This window comes from Gorilla gorilla, chromosome 10 (assembly GCF_029281585.2).
Source record: "Gorilla gorilla gorilla isolate KB3781 chromosome 10, NHGRI_mGorGor1-v2.1_pri, whole genome shotgun sequence".
In the NCBI taxonomy this organism is placed as follows: Eukaryota; Metazoa; Chordata; class Mammalia; order Primates; family Hominidae; genus Gorilla; species Gorilla gorilla.
The window spans coordinates 127,807,390-127,821,732 of NC_073234.2; the positions used below are offsets into that span (position 1 = coordinate 127,807,390).

Here is a 14,343-nt window from a genome sequence, read left to right on the forward strand (position 1 = left end):
ATGTACAGTTTAGCACTGACTTCTTCAGGGACGAGTGAGAAAATGCCACCACTTCACATTGGTAGAGGGTGGGTGAAAAAGTTATTAGCCAGGCACCAAGAACCAATCTGAAGCCAAGAACAGCAATGCAAAGCCAACAAACTAGCTCTCTTGTAGACACCACTCCCTTCCAATCCCATTCTCTACTAAGGAAAACCCCCAGGTGAGCTGGCATGGTCAAACTACACCTTCAGGCAGGTAAGAATTTTTTTAAAAAACCAAAAATTAAAAAGAGACACAAACAAAATGTAGTCAGCTATTTAATTAGGTTCTTAAGACATTTAGAACACCAATTTGTGAGGATAAATTCCATTTGTCAGAGCAAACACAGATCGCAGGTAGCCCTGGAGCTGAGGAATAGCTTTGATTTTTGGTAAAATTTGTGAGTCCACAGCTTTCTGATCAATCTTGCGCTGCTCCGTAATCTCATATTTCTAAATAAAGAGAAAATCAAACATTTTAAAACAGGCACATACCAAATTACTTGTAGGTCAACTAAGGAGTCCTGTCTCACAAGTACTAATCCCCAAGAATATTTAGAAAACATTAAAGACAATTTTGACAATCCTTTCCTTGGAATGCTGTGAAACACAACCCATTTTTTAATGTAATAAAAATAGCTCTTAAGCTTTTGTATACTTTAGGACACATCAAGGATAAGTAAGGGCACATTCCCAATACAATGGTAGCAGTTAATTCCCACACAATTCCACCAAACTTTAGGATTCTAAGTTGAGCTCCCAGACTGAAAAAAGAACTACTCAATTTAGAAGAATCTGGAATACTATCTCCCAGTATTCCTCATTATTTAACCTTTCATTTTTCTTCTTTTTGTGCAACCTGTTTCTTTTCACTCCCAGGTAGAAGGGCCAGTGCTAACACAGGAGATGACAAGTAGAAACTTACCTCTTTTTCTGTGTCGAAGATCTCACCTTCCTGGTGTCTGGGCTTCCGCAGCTTCTTCTTCTTGAAGTAAGCATCAGTAAGATGTTTTGGGATTTTTACATTGCTGATATCGATTTTGGTTGAGGTGGCAATGACAAATTTCTGGTGTGTTCTTCGTAGAGGAACTCGATTGAGGACCAGAGGTCCTAAGGGGGAAAAATTAATTTAGCAAGGAAAAGGGGGAAGAATCATCATCCTGCAATTTAGGTGCCCATTACTTGTTACGTTGCTACACAAAAAAGACCACTTGTCTAACCCACTTGCACACAAGGCAATGAAATGGGCCTCAGACACTTGTGGCATTAAGTGTCTACCATGTAGGCAGTAGCAAACAAACGTGTATACTGCAAGCATTTAAAATTGGAAGTTTCACAGAACATCACAATCCAAGGATTTTCTTACCAGTCACAAGTAATAAGCCGCTAGCCAGCTGCTTCAGGAAAACCACCCTCTGTAAGTTAAAAAGAAAATAATTAGTTTTCTGCAATTAAAAAACTGACTTCTGAATTCATAAAATCACAGGCATCTAAATTTGGGTAAAGGAAATTTCTACATGTATATGTATATAGCTCGGCCGTTCTGGAAGCAACCACAGCAAGCTGCTAAGGTAGCACTCCAGGCATAAATACATTTTTGAGTAAATGAACATGTGTAACATAATCAACAGCAGGAAATGGCTAATAAATCACCATGGATTACACTTGTTATTTGCAACAACTAAGTTGTATCTTGCAGATCATTTCCCCTTGCCCCAAACATAGGTAAATAAAGGAAAAGTACACCTAGAGTGCAAACGCATTGCCACCAGGCACCCCAGGCAGCTGCAGTGAAGCGCCCCAAGCACAGGTACTCTCACCTTGCCCCTGTGGCGTCCAGTGAGGATGATCAGAATGGTCCCGGGGGTAATGCTGGCTCGCAGTTTTCTCACGTGCTGACTGAAGGGTTTTTTGCCGTGGCTCAACAGCTTTCGAGGCACATCTTCAGTAGGATAATATCTAGGCTGGGGAGAGTCCATAGATCCAACTTATTTAAATAAGCCATTCAGATTACTAGAAGCGAGCTATGTCAGCCAAACTTTTGCTACAGCCTTTTTATTTTAAAGTATAATACTGTATTTATACGATTCCATTTTCATTTCTGCTAAGTAGACTTGGAAAAGGTCAATTATGCTTCTGCATCCTGTGTGCAAAAAAGGAGACACCATTTAATGAATGAGATGTGTGCTCAAGCAAAGAAAGCATCAAGCCAAGTCACCTTTGCAATCTTGAGCAAAAACTAAACCTCAGAGATTACATGTGTGACATGCCACATTTTGCAGATTAGGGATACATGGCTTGTTTTCCAATTCAAGTAAAGTGTGTTCATATCCTAGCCACTTCATCTGATCCTCACAGCAACAAGTCTTATTCCCACTTCATCCACAAAGGAAAACAAATTGCATAAAGCCAGACACTAGGACTGGCAGATCATTTATTGCAGAAGTTAGACACCATGCAAGGGCCATTAAAGACATGACTACAAATAACTCACAATAACCTATTTCCAACTATACCATATCATTAGTGCAGTCTCACTTTCACCACAAACATGATCACCTAATGGGAAAACGAGTTCACAAAACAACTGTCACCTTCCCTCTCATGCAGTAATCTTCAACTGTGAAACTGTATGGTGTAACTTATTTGGGAATGTTCCCATAATGAAAATTACAGAGCAAATCCTGAGATTACATTGGGTCTTGTGTGTGGTAAAGGGGGCCAAGAAACACTGCTCTAGTGGGAAATGTTCTATAGAACAGGCTATGTATTATTTCATTTAATCTCCATTATAACTCTTTGAGGTAAACCCTCATTCCCATCTTATCTTTTTTTGAGATGGAGTCTCCCTCTGTCGCCCAGGCTGGAGTGCAGTAGTGCAACCTCTGCCTCCCGGGTTCAAGCGATTCTTCTGCCTCAGCCTCCAGAGCAGCTGGGACTACAGGCACGCAACCAGCTAATTTGTATATTTTTACTAGAGATGTGGTTTCACCATGTTGGCCAGGCTGGTCTTGAACTCCTGACCTCAGGTGATCTGCTCGCCTCGGCCTCCCAAAGTGCTGGGATTACAGGCATTAGCCACCACACTCAGCCTCATTCCCATATTATATGCAAAGGAACAAAGCACAGACGAGTAATTTAAATTACTTAAGATTAACAGTAAATGTTGAAGCCAAGTTACAAACCCAGAGCCCTTTATTTTCTATCAGAAATTCTCCGGTATGCAGAAACTTACAGTATCTAAGTATTCAAAAACATCTTCACAGTATTCAAGCATAAACAGAAAATCCAATTTACAGTCCCCACATCTTACCATTTTGCGAAGTTTAACCACCCGGGTACCGCCGTTCTTGTCACCACCAACTGGTTTTGTAACAGTTGCAAGAACCTTCTCCTTCTTTTTCTTTTCAACCTACAAGGACACAAATGCATCAACAGTAAGAGAATGCCAATTAAGGTTAAGACATAATGGTCCGTGGTCCCCTCTTCCCTTACCTTGGATTTAGCGGCTGAGTACTTCCTCTTGTACATGGCCTTTCTGGAATACATGGCAGATCGGGAATACCTGCCAATTCCTCTGACAAGGACAGGGTTGCGGCTGCAATGGGGCTTCCCCTTCTTGGGCTTTTTAGCTTTGAGGTTACCCTTTTTCACCTTGCCACCAGCATCAACTTTCTTGGCTTCGGGTTTCTTCTCTTTAGTATCTGGCTTCTCAACTTTTTCACCCGCCATCTAAAAATATTTTTTTGTAGATTAAAAAAGGCATTTCACCAGTCATCTCTCTAACAAGACAATAATGAACCTGTACATGAATGGGCTGGGCTCCCCAGACTACAATCCCTCCCCCGGTAAGATACAGGCCTTCCTCTCAAACTCTACCCATTCTACTCCAACCTTCACTATGACTCATTTGGGGGTTGTCTCCCCAATACACTGTAAACTTTTTGAGGATTTGAAACTACCTCACACCTATTAGGTTTTTTGCCAAATACTGAGCGGTCAGAAGTCCGTACAACCATTATTTTTTATTACTGTTTTGCGAATTAGAAAACTTAGATGCAGAATGTGTCCACATGTTAGAAGCACCAAGACCAGAACTTGAAATCCCTTACTTTCAGTACCTATCGTCTTAACCCTTAAGACCAATGTCTCTTTTCAAGAAACTCGATTTAGGAATTGCGGACACAAACAGAATCAGCCCAAATTGAGCCGAAGAAAAAGATCGCAAAGACTAAGAGGCGACTTCCGGTCGCGGACGCTGGGAGACGCGAAACCTTTTGGCTTCAGTGCGGAACCCCAACGTGGCTGCGACAAGCTCAGTGTCATCCTCTGGAACCCAGGACCAGGAACACAGTGCACGCGCGGTCTCCCCGCTTCCTCTAACACCCACCAGTCCGCTACGGGTCCCCGAAAGGGCCTCGTTCCCCCAGCCCAAGAGAGTGGCGAAGAACCGGAGGGAGCCACTACGGCATTCTACCTCACCCTCTTTGTGCCCTGCCGCAAACCCCAACAACAAAAATGAAGCGTCTGGAAAGCCTCTCAGTTAGCCTTGGACATGTCCGACCCCTGTACGTGTCGACTGGATGCCCTCCAGGTTCGGATGGCGAAGGATTGGGAGTCCTGAACGCAAGTCTTGCACACAGGCCCGCGATTCTTACCTTACAAGATGGGAAAGAGAACTAAGGTCCCGGCTTCCGGTCTATAAGAAATCATGGGAAGTGCGAGTCTCACTTCCTTCCGGATCTGGGGCATCATGGGGAATGTAGTATTTCCCCGTTAAGAAAAAAGTTGTAAATCCTAGGCCGGGTGCGGTGGCTCACGCCTGTAATCCCAGCCCTTTGGGAGGCCGAGGCAGGAGGATCCTCTGAGGTTGGCAGTTCGAGACCAGCCTGGCCAATATGGTGAAATCCCGTCTCTACTAAAAATACAAAAGGTAGCCGGGCGTGGGTGGTGCGTGTCTGTAATGACAGCCAGTCCAGGCGCGGAGGCAGGAGAATCACTTGAATCTGGAGGTGGAGATTGCAGTGAGCCAAGATCGCGACACTGCGCTCTAGGCAACAGAGCAAGATTCTCAAAAAAGAAAAAAAAAAAAAAAGGCCGGACACGGTGGCTCACGCCTGTAATCCCAGCACTCCAAAGATCGTGCCACTGCGTGCCACCGCACTCCGGCCTGGGAAATAGAGCCAGACTCAGTCTCAAAACCATAACAACAACAAAAAAAAGAAAAAAAGAAAAAAAAATTAGCCGAGTGTGGTTGTTAGTGCCTGTAGTCCCAGCTATTCGGGAGGCTAAGGTGGGAGGATCACTTGAGTCTTGGAGGTCTGGGCTGCAGTGCAGTGAGCTCTAATCTTGTCACTTGAGATTAGGTCAGTGGTCCCCTCTTCCCTTACCTTGGATTTAGCGGCTGACTACTTCCTCTTGTACATGGCCTTTCTCATTCCCGTCCTCCCGTCCTCCGGCCTGGCCTACAGAATGAGACTCTGTCTTAAAAAAAGTAAAAAAAAAAAACTAAAGTGAGGATAACAATAGTAACTTACTTCATAAGGATGTTGGGAACATTAAATAATATATACAACAGTACTGAGAAGCATATTTGATGGATGGTAAATGCTACATAAGTGTTAGCTCTTTTTTTTTTTTTTTTTTTTGAGATGGAGTCTCACTGTGTCACCCAGGCTGGAGTGTGGTGGCACGATCTTGGCTCACGGCAACCTCTGCCTCCCAGGTTCAAGTGATTCTCCTGCCTCAGCCTCCCAAGTAGCAGGAATTACAGGCGCACACCACCATGCCCAGCTAATTTTTTGTATTTTTAGTAGAGACAGGGTTTCACCATGATGGCCAAGCTGGTTTGAACTCCTGACCTCAAGTAATCCACCCGCCTCAGCCTCCCAAAGTGCTAGGATTACAGGCGTGAGCCACCGCACCTGGCGAACTGTTAGCTCTTGTTATTGTCACCATCACCACTACAATCATCTGATCATCAACATCCTAGTTGTTGTCAAGTATTCTGCTAAAGTTTATGCATGGGAGATAATAGGCAATATTGCATGCAATGTGCCTTGCTTTATTTCATTTAATTCTCCCAACAACCTGTGAATGATACTATTATGAGGAAACTGAGTCTCAAGGACATTAAGTAACTTGCTCACAGCATAGATCTGATTCCAAAGATTGCACTCTTAACCATTAGGCTGCAAGATTAAAGAGATGATTAATGAAGATGCATGAGAGTTTTGCTCATGTTAGAATTAAAAATAAGAATACTTATTATCTTTTACAAAATACACAACACAGTATATGTGATAGTTCTTTACTGCTTCAAAGCCCTTAAGCCAACATGTACACATTTGTAATACCTTCTAGCTTGCGTTTTCCATTTTCCTCCATTCGCTTCTTTCTGGTTGCTAGAGCTTTTCACCTTGATTTTTTCAGATCGAAACCACCTGCTTCATGGCTGTGTCTCTGGGAATCATTTTGCCTTTTTCTGGTTCTGATTCACTGAGGATACAGATACAATGATCAGATGAACACTGCCCTTTTTTTGAGAATGGGAATGTCAGCAGCTTTATTTGTTTAGCTTCCTCAGCAAAGCACCTCTTAGAAACTTCAACTGCAGAAAATGTACCACAGTGAATGAATGAGATGCACAGTTGCTTACGTGGGCCCCTCAAAATTGCTGGCAATCTCAGATAATTTCACCTAGTAAACGCCCCAAAATATGTGTTGAATGACCTGTCATTAAAATAAAAACGTAGATGAACCCCCTCTTGTGTTTTGTTGCGGTATTGCAAAATTTACAATTCATTAGTTGGGCAAAATATCATGTTAGTTATAAAGTAAATGTTTTTATTTAGTTTTGCCATATATAAAATTCTCTGAAATTTGTGCAGCACTTTAATCACAAAGCAGACATTTTTGCAGACACTTAATCTTTTTTTTTTTTTCCTGAGATGGAGTCTTGCTCTGTCGCCCAGGCTGGAGTGCAGTGCCGTGATCTTGGCTCACTGCAACCTCTGCCTCCTGGGTTCAAGCCATTCTCCTGCCTCAGCCTCCTGAGTAGCTGGGATTACAAGCGCCCGCTACCACACCTGGCTAATTTTTTTTTTTTTGAAACAGAGTCTTGCTCTTTTGCCCAGGCTGGAGCGCAGTGGCATGATCTCGGCTCACTGCAACCTCCACCTCCCGGGTTCACGCCATTCTCCTGCCTCAGCCTCCTGAGTAGCTGGGACTACAGGCGCCCGCCACCATGCCTGACTAATTTTTTGTATTTTTAGTAGAGGTGAGATTTCACTGTGTTAGCCAAGATGGTCTCGATCTCCTGACCTCTTGATCTGCCCGCCTCGACCTCCCAAAGTGCTGGGATTACAGGCCTGAGCCACCTTGCCCAGCCAATTTTTTGTGTTTTTATTGGAGACAGGATTTCACCATGTTGGCCAGGCTGGTCTTGAACTCCTGACCTCAGGTGATCTGCCCACCTCGGCCTCCCAAAGTGCTGGGATTACAGGCGTGAGCCACCTCGCCCAGCCTAATTTTTTTTTTTTTTTTTTTTGGAGACGGAGTCTCGCTCTGTTGCCCAGGCTGGAATGCAAGGTGAGATCATGGCTCACTGCAGCCTTGACCTCCTGGGTTCAAGCAATCCTCCCACCTCAGCCCCCTGAGTAGCTGGGAGTACAGTGCACACCACCATACCTGGCTAATTTTTTTACATTTTTTGTAGAGACGGGGTCTCACAATGTTGCCTCAGCTGTATTTTTTGTTTGTTTCTTAGGCAGTAAATCTTTTAAAGCCTGGCCAACATGGTGAAACCCCATCTCTGCTAAAAATACAAAAATTAGCCAGGCATGGTGGTGCATGCCTGTAATTCCAGCTACTTGGGAGGCTGAGGCACGAGAATCACTTGAACCCGGGAGACAGAGGTTGCAGTGAGCTGAGATCGTGCCACTGCACTCCAGCCTGGGCCACACAGTGAGACTCTGTCTCAAAAAAATAAATAAATAAATAAATAAAATAGAAAAATATCTTTATATGTGTTATGTATGTGTGTGAGCCTGTGTATGGGATGAGTTTGTGTGTTTGTATATGTATAAAGTGTGGAAAGACATACACCAAACCATTAACACTGCTGGGGACTGGGATATGGAGTACGTATGCATCAAGGAACACAGAAAATTACTGTTTGTTATTTAGTTTGTTGCAAGGAACTTGTATTGCTTTTGTAATTGAGAAAGAAATTCAAATAAAGTAATGGCTATTATCTGAATTAATCTCTAAATGAATATATCTTTTTAAAATTAAGATGGAGTTGGCCGGGTGCGGTGGCTCACGCCTGTAATCCCAGCACTTTGGGAGGCTGAGTCGGGTGGATCACGAGGTCAGGAGATCAAGACCATCCTGGCTAATGCGGTGAAACCCCGTCTCTACTAAAAAAATACAAAAAATTAGCCGGGCATGGTGGTAGGCACCTGTAGTCCCAGCTACTTGGGAGGCTGAGGCAAGAGAATGGCGTGAACCCGGGAGGCGGTGCTTGCAGTGAGCCGAGATCACGCCACTGCACTCCAGCCTGGGAGACAGAGCGAGACTGTCTAAAAAAAAAAAAAAACCCACAAAACTTAATTGGATGCTTCCTATATGATACGGCTCTTAGATTTATAGTGTAGCATGTTAGGTTCTAAGGATAGGTGTCTTGGTGACCATCTGACCTGGACTAGAGAATCAGGTGAGGCTTGTATTCCAGAGGAAGTGGCTCCTAGCCTGAGATCAGAGGCATAGAGCTGATGTGGAGGACAGGCAGGAAGAACCCTCTGGGGAAAGAAAGCAGATTGTTAAAAGGCTCTACGCTGGGAAAGAATATGGCATATTGAGGGGAGCTGAAAGTCATTCAGCATGGCTGGGTCATAGAGAATGAAGTGAGTAGTGGGGAGACAGGGGGTGGTGAAGTGATTGGGGACCAGAGTTAAAAAACTCTGGTGCATTGGCTCACGCCTGTAAATCCAAGGCCTTGGGAGGTCAAAGTAGGAGGACTGCTTGAGGCCAGGAGTTCAAGGCCAGCCTGGGCAACATAGCAAGACCTTATGTCTAAAAAAATTTTTTTAAACTTTTTTTTGGGCTGGGCATGGTGGCTCACGCCTGTAATCCCAGCACTTTGGGAGGCTGAGGTGGGTGGATCACTTGAGGTCAGGAGTTGGAGACCAGCCTGGCCAACATGGCGAAACCCTGTCTCTACTAAACATACAAAAAAAATTAGCTGGGCATGGTTGTGCGTGCCTGTAATCCCAGCTACTTGGGAGGCTGAGGCAGGAAAATTGCTTGAATCCGGGAGGTGGAGTTTGCAGTGAGCCGGGATTGCGCCACTGCACTCCAGCCTGGGTAACAGAATGAGACTCCAACTCAAACAAAACAAAAAACTTTTTTTTTTTTTTTTTTTTGTAGGGACAGGGGTCTTACTCTGTTGCCCAGGCTGTTCTTGAACTCTGTGGGCTCAAGAAATCCTCCCACCTAGGAGTCCCAAAACACTGGGATTACAGAGGTGAGCCACCACATCTGGGGGATAAACCTTTTTTTTTTTTTTTTTGGACTTCATTCTAAAATCAAGGAGAAGCCATTGGTGAATTCAATGTAGGGAGTGATTAGTTTTGCAGTTTTTTTTTTTTTTTTTTGGAGATGGAGTCTCGCTCTGACACCCAGGTGGGACTGCAGTGGCGCAATCTTGGCTCACTGCAAGCACCACTTCCTGGGTTCAAGCGATTCTCTCGCCTCAGCCTCCTGAGTAGCTGGGACTACAGGTGCCTGCCACTGCACCCAGCTAAATTTTGTATTTTGTTTTTTTTTTTTTTTTTTGAGACAGAGTCTTGCTCTGTTGCCCAGGCTGGAGTGCAGTGGTGCGATCTTGGCTCACTGCAAGCTCCACCTCCTGGGTTCACGCCATTCTCCTGCCTCAGCCTCCCGAGCAGCTGGGACTACAGGTGACCGCCACCAGGCCCGGCTAATTTTTTGTATTTTTAGTAGAGATGGGGTTTCGCTGTGTTAGCCAGGATGGTCTCGATCTCCTGACCTCGTGATCCGCCCGCCTCAGCCTCCCAAAGTGCTGGGATTACAGGCGTGAGCCACCGCGCCCAGCCCTAAATTTTGTATTTTTAGTAGAGATTGTGTTTGACCATGTTGGCCAGGCTGGTCTCAAACCCCTGACCTCAGGTGATCCACCCACCTTGGCCTCCCAAAGTGCTGGGATTACAGGTGTGAGCCACTGCACTTGGCCACAATTAATTGTATTTTTAGTAGAGACGAGGGTTCACCATGTTGGCCAGACTGGCCTCAAACTCCTGACCTCAGGTGATCCACCTGCCTTGGCCTCCCAAAGTGCTGGGATTACAGGCATGAGCTACCGCGCCCCGCGTGCCCCGCCTAGTTTTGTAGTTTAGATTACTCTGGTTACTATGTGGAGACTGGATTAGGAAGTTTAGGCCTGCAGGCCTGAGATCAGTTAAAATGTAGCTTGTCATCTAGGTGGCCAGGATTTAGGGAGAGGGACAACTGCTTGTTAAATGGCTCTTATGTGAATTAAATTGGCATGTATTAAAGGTGATCTTTGTAAGGAGCACATGATGCTGAAGCAGTTAGCACACAGTATGAAAGTTATTTGTATATGAATGAAATGGGCAAGCATTAAAAAAATGAGGATTTTGGAGCTATACAGATATGGGTTAAACTTATGGCTCTGCCATTCACTAGATCTGTAGCCTTTATTTATTTTTGAGAAAGAGTCTCGCCCTGTCACCCAGGCTGGAGCGCAGTGGTGCAGTCTGGGCTCACTGCAACCTCTGCCTGTCCGGTTCAAGCAATTCTCCCACCTCAGCCTCTGGAGTAGCTGGGACTACAGGTGTGCGCCACCAAGCCCGACTAATCTTTGTATTTTTAGTTGAGACGGGGTCTCACCATGTTGGCCAGGCTGGTCTTGAACTCCTGACCTCAAATGATCTGCTCTCCTTGGCCTCCCAAAGTGCTGGGATTACAGGCGTGAGCCACCACGCTCAGCTAGATCTGTAGCCTTCAATGAGTCATATGCGCATCAATCAAGTAAAAGCTCTACTCTTCTCAATCTGGTCTGAGCTACCATTATTCCCAGACCAGAATACTATAGTATTCCGTATTTTGACTGGCTTCTCTGTTTCTGGCCTTGCTCTCTTGCTCGAGCTTCACAGAGTGTCCAAAGTAATACTTCCCCACCACCCGGCTTTTTTTTTTTTTTTTTTTTTTTTAAGAGACATGGTCGCGCCATGTTGCCCAGGCTGGTCTTGAACTCCTAGGCTCAAGCAATCCTCCTGCCTCAGCCTCCCAAAGTGCTGGGATGAAGGCGTGAGCCACCATACCTGGCCTGAGTGCAGTGGCGTGATCTCGGCTCTCAGCAGCCTCGACCTTCCAGGCTCAAGTAATCCTCTCACCTCAGCCTCCCGAGTAGCTGGGACTACAGGTGCTGGGACTACAGGCGCGCGCCACCACGCCGGGCTAATTTTTGTATTTTTTGTAGAGATGGGATTTCACTATTTTGCCCGGGCTGGTTCCCAACTCCTGGACTCAAGCGATTCGCCCGCTTCAGCCTCCCAAAGGGAAGTGCTGGGATTTCAGGCGTGTGCCACCGCTCCCACCCCAAAGTAGTATTTATTGTTATTATTATTATTATTTTGAGACGGAGTCTCGCTCTATTGCCAGGCTGGAGTGCAGTGGCGCGATCTCGGCTCAATGCAACCTCTGCCTCCCGGGTTCAAGCGATTCTCCTGCTTCAGACTCCCAAGTAGCTGGGACTACAGGCGCCCCCCACCACGCCTGGCTAATTCTTGAATTTTTAGTGGAGACGGGGTTTCACCATGTTGGCCAGGATGGTCTCGATCTCTTGACCTCGTGATCCGCCCACCTCGGCCTCCCAAAGTGCTGGGATTACAGGCGTGAGCCACCGCGCCCAGCCTATTATTATTTTTTTAGGCAGTGTCTTGCCCTGTCGCTCAGGGTGTAGTGCAGTGGCGTGATCACGACTCACTGCAGCCCCGACTTCTCGGGCTTAAGTTATCTTCCCGCCGCAGCCTCCACGCCCGGTTAGTTTTTTGCATTTTTTGTAGAGATGAGGTCTTGCTTTTTTGCCCAGGCTGGCCTCGAACTCCTTGGCTTAAGCGAACCTCTTGCCGCAGCCTCCCAAAGTGTTGGGATTACGGGCGTGAACCACCGCGCCCAGCCTACTATCTTTATCTTACAGAAAGAAAAGAATGGAGGAAACGGAGGCTCGGAGACAGTAGGTAATTTCCCCAAGGTTCCACAGCTAATGAGTGGAGCGGCGATTTGTGGAACGAAATGAATGAAATCGATGTGGCAGCGGGCCCGGACGGGTCGGTGGCGTAGACGCGGAGCGCGCAGCTCACACCTGGCGGCCGCGGTTTCCAGGAGGAAGCAAGGATGCTTTGGACACTGTGCGTGGCGCCTCCGCGGAGCCCCCGCGCTGCCATTCCCGGCCGTCGCTCGGTCCTCGGCTGACGGGAAGCAGGAAGTGGCGGCGGGCGTCGCGAGCGGTGACATCACGGGGGCGACGGCGGCGAAGGGCGGGGGCGGAGGAGGAGCGAGCTGGGCCGGGGGGCAGCTGCACAGTCTCCGGGATCCCCAGGCCTGGAGGGGGGTCTGTGCGCGGCCGGCTGGCTCTGCCCCGCGTCCGGTCCCGAGCGGGCCTCCCTCGGGCCAGCCCGATGTGACCGAGCCCAGCGGAGCCTGAGCAAGGAGCGGGTCCGTCGCGGAGCCGGAGGGCGGGAGGAACATGACATCGCGGAGGTGAGGAGCCCCGAGGGGCCCGGCCAGGGCCTCGGCCCGGCCACCGCCGCGTTCGGTTAGCCCCGTCCGGAAGGGGGCGCCCCGGCCGGGCTTCGGGCTCCCGCCCCGGGTCGGGGTTGGGGGCCGGTTCCCTCCTCGTCCCCTCGCCCCCCCGGGGCCGGGGGCCGGCCCCACCGCGCCCCCACCCCTCGGGTCCCCATTCATTTCCTGCCTCCCCGAGTTCCGGCTGCGGCAGCCCCGGGGATGCCCATCAGGCCCGGGGCAGGTAGAGCCGCCGAGGGAACCACGGGTGCCAGCGGCCCGGCTCACCGCCGCATTCCTGACCCATTGCCTCATGAGAATTGCCTCATGGTGATTCCTAAATAACCCTGCTCACTTGGGGAGGCTCCTTGGGACACAAGAGGGGAGTTGCGCGGGGCCGGGCCCCCAGTGGTCTAGTCGTTCTGGCTCACTGTGCCACTTGCGTGCATTTGGGGACTTCACGCAGGACCCCTGACCCTTTTGTATGCCGCTTTGTGTCTTCTTTTCCTCCTACCCCTCACGTGCCAGAAATGGAAAAACTGACTGTATCTGCAGCCACTAGAAGTATTTCCTTCCTCTGCGATCTTCGCTTTGGGAGATGGAAAGGAAGGGAGCCGCATCTCGTTATTTAATCCTTCACTGCAACCTTAACAGTCAGGTCACTTTACTGGTACCCGTTTTATGGATGAGGAAACCGAGGCCCAGAAGCAACATGCTAGTAAATGACAAGATTTGAAACTTAGGAGGATTAGTGAGTTAATGAGATCCTTTGAAAGGTCAGGGTAATACTACTACTAATAGCTAACATTTGCTTAGTTCTGACCACAGCCCTATCAGATGGCTACTATTATCCCCATTGTAAAGATGAGTAAACCGAGTTTCAGAGGTTAAGTAAATTGCCTAACCTCACAGCTAGTAGGTGGTGGAGACAGAATCCCTACTTTTAATCACTATGTTGCTTCTATTATTTTGTAACTATTGCTAACCATTTGTAAGCCTTAATTTTGTTGTCAAACAGTAGTGTGACCTGTTGTTTTCAGATAGTGATCCTGCTATTTTGTATAGTCACTCTATATACCACTCACACTTAAGACCCATTGTCTATTCTTTTCCATGATTGTTCAATTATGGTCACTGTCTCAGACATTTAAAAAACGATTCAAGCTATTGAGGCTATTTGAATGAGATTTTCTTTTCTTTTTTCTTTTTTTTTTTTGGAGACGGAGGCTCACTCTGTTGCCCAGGCTGGAGTGCAGTGGCGCAATCTCGGCTCACCACAATCTCCGCCTCCTAGGTTCAAGCGATTCTCCTGCCTCAGCCTCCCAAGTAACTAGGACTACAGGCGCACCACTATGCCCGGCTAATTTTTGTATTTTTAGTAGAGACAGGGTTTCACTATGTTGGCCAGGCTGGTCTCAAACTCCTGACCTCGTGATCCACCCGCCTTGGCCTCCCAAAGTGCTGGAATTACAGGCGTGAGCCACCGCACCCGGCC

The 14,343-nt window shown here is 47.3% G+C and overlaps 2 protein-coding genes across 11 annotated transcripts in view; one reads left to right on the forward strand and one right to left on the reverse strand.

Moving 5' to 3' along the window:
• Positions 1 to 286: 286 nt before the first annotated feature.
• RPL6 (ribosomal protein L6) lies at positions 287 to 12,535 on the reverse strand. Of its 7 annotated transcripts, none has more exons than XM_019038370.3 (9): positions 12,430 to 12,535; positions 6,377 to 6,518; positions 5,411 to 5,504; positions 3,516 to 3,752; positions 3,334 to 3,432; positions 1,841 to 1,984; positions 1,387 to 1,435; positions 946 to 1,130; positions 287 to 473 (listed from the first exon to the last, which is right to left on the reverse strand). In XM_019038370.3, the coding sequence occupies exons 4-9, from the start codon at positions 3,750 to 3,752 to the stop codon at positions 321 to 323; spliced, it is 867 nt and encodes a 288-aa protein (XP_018893915.1). In that variant the 5' UTR covers positions 5,411 to 5,504; positions 6,377 to 6,518; positions 12,430 to 12,535; the 3' UTR covers positions 287 to 320. The 7 variants fall into 7 exon arrangements, with proteins under 7 accessions (XP_018893915.1, XP_055215125.1, XP_055215126.1 ...); XM_055359150.2 differs by lacking the exon at positions 12,430 to 12,535 and adding an exon at positions 11,387 to 12,331; XM_055359151.1 differs by lacking the exon at positions 12,430 to 12,535 and adding an exon at positions 8,720 to 8,816.
• A 17-nt stretch (positions 12,536 to 12,552) lies between these two features.
• Positions 12,553 to 14,343, forward strand: part of PTPN11 (protein tyrosine phosphatase non-receptor type 11) — a 90,856-nt gene continuing 89,065 nt past the window's right edge. Inside the window, exon 1 of one of the 4 annotated variants that reach the window (XM_019038373.4) lies at positions 12,553 to 12,827. In XM_019038373.4, the coding sequence (XP_018893918.1) occupies positions 12,814 to 12,827 (14 nt within the window). In that variant the 5' untranslated portion in view covers positions 12,553 to 12,813. The remainder of the gene's footprint in view (positions 12,828 to 14,343) is intronic. The other 3 variants (XM_019038372.4, XM_063694362.1, XM_063694361.1) reach the window with 3 other exon arrangements.

Bases quoted from the DNA above. Each gene is read 5' to 3' on its own strand.
- RPL6 (XM_019038370.3), bottom strand. From the start codon at position 3,752: ATGGCGGGTGAAAAAGTTGAGAAGCCAGATACTAAAGAGAAGAAACCC. The intron at 1,985-3,333 runs GTAAGATGTGGG...GACTCTCCCCAG, and splicing joins TGGTTAAACTTCGCAAAATG to CCTAGATATTATCCTACTGA. The intron at 474-945 runs GTAAGTTTCTAC...CTCTTTATTTAG, and splicing joins TCTTCGACACAGAAAAAGAG to AAATATGAGATTACGGAGCA.